Below are 11145 nucleotides of genomic sequence, written 5' to 3'. Positions count from 1 at the left end.
TACCATGTGCCACTCAACATTAACCATTTTTTATTTCAAAACTTTGTCCTTTTTCCTGATCCCAGTTTAAAAATTCATCATCTTTTGCAACAAACCAATGAAAATTTCAAGTGTGAACAAATCTATTTATGCTCAACTACAAAGGAACTGCGAGCATTTTCAAAATGAATAAACATTGGAAAACTAGGATGAAAATGATTTTTTAATTGCTTTGCCTAGAAACGTGCTTGAGAATAATGTCATATCGTATTTTTTCAATATTAATCAAATTTATGAGATAAAAAATGTTCCTAAGCTGCCAATTTGGTCCAGGACCAACCCAAGCTAGACTTGTGAGAATTTTCCAATGAATGTCTAGTCTTAAAAAGAATTCTCAAAGCTCGAGAAGTTCCTAATGGAATTAACAGGAGACGTCAGTATGATGGCCTTAGCAAACCTTTTTAGGAAAGTCCAAGTTATGAGGCTAATGCTATATTTAAAAATGTATAAACCCCTCATTCATGCCTGAGAGGTTGCTTGAAAAAATTGATGATTATGCAAATTTTGTTTGCAGAAGTGGGAGAATAGCTAATATATTTATTGTTGAAGCTGTCCTCAACAATTTACCATCTTAATTGTTGAACCACTTTAATTTGAAAAATCAAATATTACTGTGTAGCCAAGGTGATCAGCCACTTTAATTTCACAACCAATCAAGCTTAGCATAATTTATATATCATACTGAAATCCAAACAAACACAAACATTCCTATACAATCTGGGGAACATCTATCATTGAACTGAAGCTCACCCTATGTTTATGGACACAAAGCTTCCACAGTCCATGAAAATAATGTAGTTTCTTTCCAGAAGCTTTTCTATCAACTCTATGCTCTTATTATAAACTACATGCCAAATTGATTGATGATACATATGTATTATCTGTTTATCCGTCAGATTCTATAAGAGATTTTCAGTAACAATCGACAAATTGTGAACAAGAGAAGTAAATTCTGACCGGCAGGAGACATTTTTGTTTAGAATTAATCTTTGATAAATCTTTCTTACAAAAAGAAACCTGAACAAAATGTGACCTTGAGTAATCCACTGAGATTTCTTGAAATCACTAAATTACTGAAAACAACAAAATCATCCAAGCAAAATGTTTGGCTCTATTTCCTTCATTCACAGTGCCAAGAGAAAGGCATGGAACTCTGGAAACGGCAGAGCTAGCCCAGTTTGTTGAGAGGTGCTCACATTAAATGTTAAAAAAAGCCAACAAATTGCTAACCATGTTTCAGAGGCGCACATTTTTGGAGCATAAAATTAAACATACATCAAATAAAAAAGATAGATATCTAACTTACATGGTTCAATCAAATATTACATCATGGCGTGGCCATTTAAGGTGGTGACTCCTCTACAAAATTTCTTTCAAATTTCAGCTAATGCCTCTAAAGATATGGAAGAATTTTAAATTCACTCATATTTTAGTGATAAGATTCCAAATACCCAGAATGGACTATATGAGGTAAGACTAAAATTAGAAAGCTTGAAACTGATACCCATCTAGGTAACTCGGGAGCATAAGAAACGCTGCCAGTTGGCCCATTTGCAGGAACGAGTCCCCCTACAATTGAAGATGACCCATGTATTGAAGATTTAGGTGATGGTGAAATGGAAACCCCAGGTGATGGTGCCAATGATGATGTTAGTGTTGAAGGTGGTCTTGTAAAATTGGGCATTACATGTACACCTGCATTTCAAATTCAATGCAATGTTAGTCCATAATGATTGGGCAGTCTTAACGAGATGTCTGAAAAGAGCTACATAAACCAGCAGGATTACAAATTCATCAAATAGAAAAGCTAAATGCTGAACAATGGGACTGTAACACACCTGGACACCGTGGTTGAAGTGCATTGTATAAGCTGCCAGTGATAACAGCACAAAAGAGTTACACAAGCTAAAGTTTTGATACAATATCAACCTAATCAAAATGAGCTGTAGGTATATTGACTCAAACTGACAAACTTTCGTAAATAATGTGTTTCTTGAGAGACGAGGTCAAGCTCTTAGAATGCAAGAAAACTACAAGAGATGAAGAAAAAGATCTTACGATGTTAGGATTGTGCCATTTAGAAGGCCATTATATGCACATGTTGTAACATTGCATCCACCAGCTGTTGGTTGTGCAGTAGTATTTCCAATACTTAGATCACTATTCTTGCACTGCATACTAGAGCAGGATGCTGCCAAGGGTGCTGGTGCACAATACAAACTGGCATTCCACTGGCAAGTAAGATTACAGGACTATTTTTTTCAAACAAAAGCATCTGAAATCACCAAGAAAGTCGGAATCTTACTTGAGATCTTGTGGTCCACAGCTGCACTGCACACAATGGCTAGCAGTAATTGTATAACTTCCATTCGCAACAAGTAGACCAGCATCTGATGCATATTTTGAAAAGCTTGAAGAGCAAGCTAGAGAATTATAATGCTTGTTAGAACTCCAAACCGACAAAGATACAAGAAAAACAAATAATTTAATAAAAAGAATTTAGGCAACCCTTGCATATGTATTGGCAGTTGAAAACTAGGGGCAACAAACTATGTTGAGAATGTGATCCAAATGGTCCCAACTGATATGCATATATATTTTAAAATAACAGTCGACCGGAAAAATTCCCAAGGATTGTGGTCCCGCTTAGACACAGCAAGTGCACAGAAACGGGTCCAAATGCACTAGAAGACATGTCTCTTTGTTCATGCAGTTTCAAATGGCAGTACAAGTAAAAGAAAGAAAATCTACCTAAAACCTTCCATTCTTCTAGAAGAACAGATAACATGAGGACATCCATTGTACAATCATTATTCAAAAATGAAAAGAGAATGTGTATTTATAGGTCCCATAACTGGCAACTTAAGGATGAGACCCCTTGGTGGCAACTGTTTAAAAGATACCATTAAATCCTCAATAAAACTCAACGTGCTAACAGACTAGGTGGAAATTCTGGGCAGGTTTGATGAAAGACATCCTCAACCACATCTGGAGAAGAGATTCTCACTTATGGGCCTATGGCAATGCATACATGCATCACTAAACCATATTAGTTATTACACCCCTAAACACATCCCATGTGAGTTATGATAACGTGTGTGCACAATTCTACCCACATTACACAGCCAAGCCAACCGTATATTCTCTTCAAGCTATTCTCTAAGACTCCTAAAGCTTCCATAGCCACAAAAATACATAGGGTTGTGTTGCTGCCAAGTCCAGGGTCATGTTGAGATATCCAAAAGGGTAAGTCAAAGGACTTGACACCAGCCTCCAACATGTCCCTCTGAAGTTAACCAATTCTCTCAGATGGCGGAAATCCTGGTAACCTTGATAGCCTATGACTGCGATTCAAGGCCAGGTGGAAGGCCTATTTATTACAATGAAAACACAAAGAAACTGTTGAACAAGTCAGACAGAAAAGGCTAGTGCTTCTATTTTTCCTGTGAGGCTGGCTTCACAAACCTTCCAAAACAATAATGAACACGAACATGCCAAACAGCATAGATTTCCAAACAGCTCAAACATCAAAACAGAGGCAACCATAAAAACGGTTTTAGGAGTATATATTGAACATTTGGAATGTACCATCCAAAGAAGATGGGCACAAGGATAGATATTTGACCTTCCGTAGGACATTTGCTGTGAATATCTAATCTTTCCTGTTCAAACAGGCAGGCATATAGCACTATACGCTAGGCATTAGATATGACAATGCGCTCTCAACACAGGGCACACTTACACCTACATTGAACGTTGGTCTATGCTAAGCATTCTGTGATATGATGTCATTTTCACCACCAGTCCTGATCTGTATATATTATATACAGTGAAAATTATAGAAGTCTATAAGTGATTTTTCAGATATAAATCACTCAGAGTGCAGATTCCTAAAAACCTTGAGGGCAGAAGTAGATGGCACTGTTTTGGTGTGAATGGCTCCTACACTTTCCCTAGCTAGAAATTCATTTTTTATAATATTTCCTCTTCAAAGAGAGTAGGCACTCAACCCTCAAGATGTAGCTATTACCATATACCTACAGCCTACACATCTCCTCTATTCTTAAAATCTATTTTGTCTCTCCTGAAAACAGAGCACCCCTGTTTTTGAGTATTATTTTTTTTGTATTGCTGCTGTTCTTAAATCCTACATTTGGTATCAGAGCCGAAGGTGTTTGGAAGACAGCAGCATGGCAAACAATTTGCAAATCCCAGAGTTTGATGGAGTTGATTACCAATATTGGTCAATCAAGATGAAGACTTTTTTTATTGGGAAAGATTTTTGGGAGATCGTTGAATCTGGATATGAAGAGCCTGCAGATTGGAATACTCTCCAACCTAATGACAAGAGATTGAAGAAAGAAGCTGAGAAGAAGAATGCAATGGCATTGTTTCACATTCAGATGGCTCTTGACAAGAGCTTGTTTCCTCGAATTGCTGATGCACAGACAGCAAAAGAGGCCTAGAAGACTCTAAAAGATGCTTACCATGGCAATGATCAGATCAAGGTTGTGAAGCTACAAACCTTGAAAAGAGAATATGAGAACTTGAAGATGAAGGAGACAGAGAGTGTGGGAGATTTCTGTGTGAGAGTGAAAGATGTGACTCATAAAATGGCCACTTTGGGTGAATCTATTGCTCAAGAGCAAATAATACAAAAGGTATTGAGATCTCTAACCCCAAGATGGAATATTGTAGTAATTGCCATAGAAGAAAGCAAAAATTTAGCTACCATGGAGTATGATGAATTGGTTGGATCTCTTATATCACATGAGGATAGAATAAGGGACACATCTATCAGTGTTAATGAGAAGGCTTTTGCTTCCCAATTGCAAATTTCAAAGAACGATGGTGCTAGCAGCAGTAGTAACAACAACAAAGGCTCGGGAAGGGGCCAAAATCAGAATTTTTCAAGAGGATCTAGAGGAAGAGGAGGTGCTCAAGGAGGAAGAGGTAGAGGCAGATTTGATAAAAGGAACATCCAATGCTATCATTGCAATAAATATGGACATTTTGAAAGAGAGTGTAGACTGAAATTAGGTAATAATAGTGCAAATTATGCCCAACAAGATGAGGATCCTTCTTCGGGTAATTTATTTTTGTGTTATGGGAAAGGTGAAAGTAATGTGAATGATGTTTGGTATTTAGATTCTGGATGCTCTAAACATATGTCTGGTAACAGAGAAATATTTTCAAAGCTTGATGATAGTTACAGATCCAATATTACCCTTGGTAATAACAATACTGTGGATGTTGCGGCCAAAGGAGCCATGGATGTTCAGACAAAAGAAGGTATGAAAAGTGTTCAAGATATTTATTATACTCCCAAGTTAAAGCATAATTTATTGAGTGTTGGGCAGCTATGTGAGAAGAATTATAGAGTGGTATTTGAGAACATGCATTGTACTATCTATGATAAGAATCAAAAAAATAAAGTGAGTACGGTTGTTCCTATGACAAAGAATAGGATGTTTCTTTTGAAGTTTGGTCAAAATGATAATCAACTTGTCAATATGGCTTATGAGGATAAAAGTTGGTTGTGGCATCTTAGGTATGGCCATTTGAATTTCAATAGTTTGAAGAATCTAACATCAAATGCATTAGTTCTTGGATTGCCTAAGGTTGAAGAGCATAAACATATTTGTGAAGGGTGTGCAAAAGGGAAACATTCAAGGGAATCATTTCCAAAAGGCAATGCATGGCGGGCCCAATACCCACTTCAACTTATTCATTCAGATATTTGTGGTCCAATGCAAACACAAAGTTTGGGTAAGTCGTCATATTTCATTACTTTTATTGATGATTACTCACGCATGTGTTGGGTATATTTTTTGAAGACTAAAGATAAAGCCTTTGATACATTCAAGAAGTTTAAAGCTCGTGTAGAGAATGAGAAAGGGAACACAATAAGATGTTTGAGAACAGATCGAGGAGGAGAATTTTGCTCAAACAATTTTCAGAATTTTTGTGAGATGAATGGCATCAAAAGACAACTCACAACTGCATACACACCCCAACAGAATGGAGTGGCTGAAAGGAAGAATCGTACTGTGGTAGAAATGGCAAGGAGCATGTTACAAACCAAGAGTTTGAACAATTCTTATTGGGCTGATTCAGTTGCTACAGCCGTATATATTCTCAACAGGAGTCCTACAAGTGCCCTACACAAGATGACTCCATATGAAGCATGGTATGAGAAAAAGCCTAATGTAAATCATTTTAAAGTTTTTGGTTGTTTGGCTTATGTTCACATCCCTGATCAGAATAGGCAAAAGCTAGATGCTAAAAGTGAATCGTGTATTTTTGTGAGCTATAGTGAGGAAAGCAAAGCTTATAGATTATTCAATCCTATTACTAATAAGATTGTTGTTTCAAGAGATGTGATTTTTGATGAAAGGGGAGTTTATGGTCATCAAAAACAACATGTTGGAAAGCCAAAATCAGTTTTGGATGATGATGATATTGCTGATAATGATAATGAGCAGCCAGCTAATGGTTCTATTTCAAGATCACCAAGCCCACCAAGAAACCCCTCACGAATACCAAGAGCAAGTCCATCCTCTAGTCCTCCAAGGAAGGTAAGAAGATTGAGTGGTATTTATGAGAGGTGTCAAAATCAAGCACATGAAGAAGATCCAATAGGTGAGACCATAAATTTTGCATTACTTGCTAAAGTTGATTTTGAGCCATCATGTTTTGAAGATGCATGTGCTAATGAGGTTTGGATGCAAGCAATGAATGAAGAGATGGATTCCATTGATAGGAATGAAACATGGGAGCTTGTAGATCTTCCACATAAGAAGAAGAAGATTGGCACAAAATGGGTCTATAAGACCAAGTATAATAGTGATGGGAGTGTTGAAAGACACAAAGCAAGATTGGTTGCTAAAGGTTTCACTCAAAGGTATGGCATTGATTATGAAGAAACTTTTGCACCAGTAGCAAGACAAGAAACTATTAGGATGCTAATCTCTCTTGCAGCTCAAAAGAAATGGAGTATTCATCACATGGATGTGAAAAGTGCTTTCTTGAATGGGTACTTAGAAGAAGAGGTATATGTGGGACAGCGATAAGGTTTTGAGATTCAAGGCAAAGAAGATTATGTCTACAAGTTGAAGAAGGCTTTGTATGGCCTCAAGCAAGCACCACGTGCATGGTATGCAAGAATTGATGGATATTTTCAGCAGAATAGCTTTCAAAGAAGTAAGAGTGAACCTACCCTTTACTACAAACAAGAAGGTAATGATATTCTCATTGTGAGTTTGTATGTTGATGATTTGTTATATATGGGTAGTAGTTCAAAAATGAAAGATGAATTTAAAGTTGCTATGATGAATGAGTTTGAGATGAAAGATTTAGGTCTCATGAAGTACTTTCTTGGCATGGAAGTTTATCAAGGTAAAGATAAAAAATTTATTTGTCATAAAAAGTATGCAAAAGATATGTTGAAAAAATTTGATATGGCTGATTGTAAACCTCTTTCCACTCCAATTGCTCATGGAGTTACATTATGTAGAGATGATGGTGCTAAAGTTGTTGATGAGACATTATACAGGAGCATTGTGGGGAGTTTGATGTTTTTAACTCACACAAGGCCTGATATTGCTTATTCAGTTTCATTGGTTTCAAGGTATATGACAAATCCATCAGAGGAACATATGAAGGCAGCCAAGAGAATTTTGAGGTATGTGAAAAGTACGGTAGATTTTGGCATTCACTATTCTTCTAATAAGTTTGAGCTTGTTGGCTTCAGTGATTCAGATTGGGGAGGTAGCTTGGATGACCGAAAATCTACATCTGGTAATTGTTTTTCTTTGGGTTCTGGTTTAATTACATGGAGTTCAAAGAAGCAAAGTATGGTTGCTCTTTCATCTACAGAAGCAGAGTATGTTGCCATTACTTCAGCTGGTACACAGGCTTTATGGCTTAGAAAGCTTCTTGAAGAAATTGGAGAGATATAAGTTCAGCCTACTGTGATATTTTGTGACAACATAAGTGCCATTAAATTGGCCAAGAATCCGGTTCATCACAGCAGGACCAAACACTTTGATCTGAAACAACATTTCATCAGAGATTTGGTACAAAATAAAGCGGTTGAGTTGAAGTACATCAGCACAAAGGAGCAAATCGCAGACATCTTCACAAAGGCAGTTGCAAAAGATCAATTTTTGGTACTCAGAGATCGAATTGTTAGTCCTCTCAGCATCAAGGAGGAGTATGAAGATTAATGTTGCTGTTCGGTAAAACTGAAATAAGCATGCAACTTCAGCACTGATTGACCCCACTTCAAACTCCAGCTCCACCGCTTCATCTCCACCGTTTGACAATTGATTTCTAGTTTACTTTAGTTCAAGAGTAGTGTTTAAGCAAGATGTGTGCTTTCCATATGGCATGCATTAGATTATAGTTTTTTGATGGATAAGTTTACTTTCCTGGGATAATAGTGTTCAGCAGTTTGAACTACAGTAGTTTATTATTTTGTAATAAATCATGCTATCCTTGCATATGTTATGCTGTGCATGAGTTAGTTTGGTTTGGTTTTGTTTCAGTTTTTTTAGGAATTACAGCTGAAGTCTACTGTGATTGTAGACTATTAAATAAGCTTCCATTTTGTAAGTTTTTTTTTTAGCTGTGAATAAAATCTATTTTGTCTCTCCTGAAAACAATTCTTAGGTTATAAATATCTTCAGTCATGCCACCTGCCCTAAAAATTGGATATGGTTCATTCCACCGAATTCATCTGGGATACGGTCCCAGCCTCATCCTGGTTCTTAATCAAAGAGGCCAGCCATAAGGCTGAACCTTCAAAAAAAAATGGGCATGGTGTTTTTTATAGTAAAAAATGTAAATAATTTAAATTTCATGAAAACATTTTGCTGTCAACGGCTCATAATTTTTCCCTTACTGATTTTGACCAGAAATTCTATATTTTCAAATGGCTACACTTCAAATATGGCGGACATAACTCAGCCCTCAAGGCGAGGCGATACCCGACTCAAATGCCACCGTGGCCGATATGATGATAATCTTTCTACATCAGTCCACAGTTTACACAAACTAATATCATTTCCCCAAAAATGGAGAAATTATTATATAAAAGCAAAACAGTAGATATTAATAAATCCATTAAACCATTTTACTGTAAACAGTCTCTACATTCACCGCTATTAATTTTAGCCAAAATTTTATCTTTACTAATATTTCTTCTGCAAAAGAGGAACCCAAATTCTCAGCACCCTAGTGTAACTATACCTAGCTCCAATGTCACTGTAGACTGAGCACTCTGTGAAATAATGTATATTGTGTCCCAAACGATTAACATTCTATCAAATGTTTTTACTGTAAATGGCTCATATCATATTCCTTAGTGATTTTAGCTTAAACTTCAACCTCTCAAAATATGTTCTGTCCAAAACAGGCATGCAAAGACTAAATTTCAAGGTATTAGCTGCACCTGGCTCAAATGTCATTATAGATTGAGCAATTCACGAGACAAGGTCATTTGGCCTCCCAAACTCACATTCTATGGGGCAACCTTTCTAGCAAATGACCCTAGAGCACCCCTATTAACTATGGTCAAAGTCATCTTTGCTAATCCTTCCTCTTCAAAGACTGCAGGGAAAGATTAAGTCTCATTAAGTCTCAAGACATGGCTATGACTGGCTCAAACGTCACTAAAGGCTGAGCTCTTTACCATACAAAAGCATTCTATTTCCACAACTCCTATATACAAATATCCTCAACACTAACACTTATGAAAATAGAGAAAGTACTTTTAAAATCCTCAGTCGTACCATATCCCCTGAAAAACATATTTTGGTTTTTCATCCTCGATCATACCATCAAGGATAAGTTTTTGTTTTCGTCCTTAATCATACATATCCATAGATAATGGAGATGGCGTTCGCTATTTCCTACCAGTTAAAAAAAGCAAACAAAGGAAAAAGTGGTGGAACTGACACCAACCTGCGAGAGGCACAGCGATGATATCTCCAGCCTTGATAGCAGCTGTCCCTAATGCATTAACAGTCATCAGATCTGTAACAGTGGTTCCATACTTAACCCCTAACCCAGCAAGCGTATCCCCAGGCTGCACAACATAAGACAAATAGATTGCAGGCAATCCATTGTCGGTCCCGTTGAAGCAACTACAGGGCAATGGAATGGTGAGCGATTGCCCCAAATCAATAAGGCTAGGATCACTTATATTATTAATCACTCTCACTTGCTCAGCAGTAACCAACCCTCCAAATACACTGTTTGCAACGTTGTAAAGTGTATCAGATGCCCTGACCTTGTACGTCACGGAGCTGCATTGCCTTAGGCCACTTACACAGTTGCAGGTAACAGGCACCCTAACAAAGTACTTCGAAGGAAGTATCTGGTTCTCTACGTCCGGATAAGAAACATCGATTCCATTGACACCCAGAAGGGCAACGGGGTCTACTTGGAACCTTGATGCTACTTCTGATATTTTTAGGTCTGTGGGCAGATTGTAGCCCACCATTGCATTGCAGGTGTCTGACCCATCACATGGCTCTATCGTGGACTTGCAATGGACTTCAAGTTGTCCATTGAAAAAGCACATCGTTATTAACAGTAAAAGGCACGTCGGTGTTCTTGCCAGGCCATGGAAACACACACCCATTTCTTCTGCAGTATGATTCAGCTAGGCCTGGGCCAAAGAGTACAAGAACGCTTGTCTCGGCTTTATTTTAGCAGGGGAGGGAATTCAGAAGCGAAGATTATGCAAGAATAAGGAGTATGGGGTGAGGGAATACTATGCGAATGGAGTGAGGTAATGGAGTATTTGTACCCCGCTTTCTTTAAACGGTTATTTATTTCAGGTGATCTTTGTCACTGGAATGTTTTTAGGGCCTTTTTGGTCGGCGCAAATTATTCAAAAATGGGGAAATATATATACATACAGCGGCAAGACAATACGTGTAAATTGAGTGTTTGCAAGTGATTTTTATTAATTATATTAAATTAGTGGTTTAAGATTTGTTTTGACGATAGATTATGGATGTAATAGATTATGGATGTAATTAATGAAACTGATTAAACTCATAAATAGTTATTGATTTTGATTAATAATAGTATATT

At 37.2% G+C, this 11145-nt stretch overlaps 1 protein-coding gene across 1 annotated transcript; it reads right to left on the bottom strand.

Moving 5' to 3' along the window:
- Positions 1–1288: 1288 nt before the first annotated feature.
- On the bottom strand, positions 1289–10932 carry LYM1 (lysm domain GPI-anchored protein 1 precursor). Its single transcript, XM_089818013.1, has 5 exons — positions 10006–10932; positions 2345–2462; positions 2098–2259; positions 1878–1909; positions 1289–1734 (listed from the first exon to the last, which is right to left on the bottom strand). Exons 1-5 carry the CDS (start codon positions 10685–10687, stop codon positions 1469–1471), a joined length of 1260 nt encoding a protein of 419 aa, XP_089674139.1. The 5' UTR covers positions 10688–10932; the 3' UTR covers positions 1289–1468.
- Between the last annotated feature and the right edge of the window lie 213 nt (positions 10933–11145).

The sequence above is a fragment of the Cupressus sempervirens genome, chromosome 3, assembly GCF_028749045.1.
Source record: "Cupressus sempervirens isolate cs-2001-9-10 chromosome 3, ASM2874904v1, whole genome shotgun sequence".
Lineage (NCBI taxonomy): Eukaryota > Viridiplantae > Streptophyta > Pinopsida > Cupressales > Cupressaceae > Cupressus > Cupressus sempervirens.
This window is presented reverse-complemented; position numbering and strand designations above follow the sequence as displayed.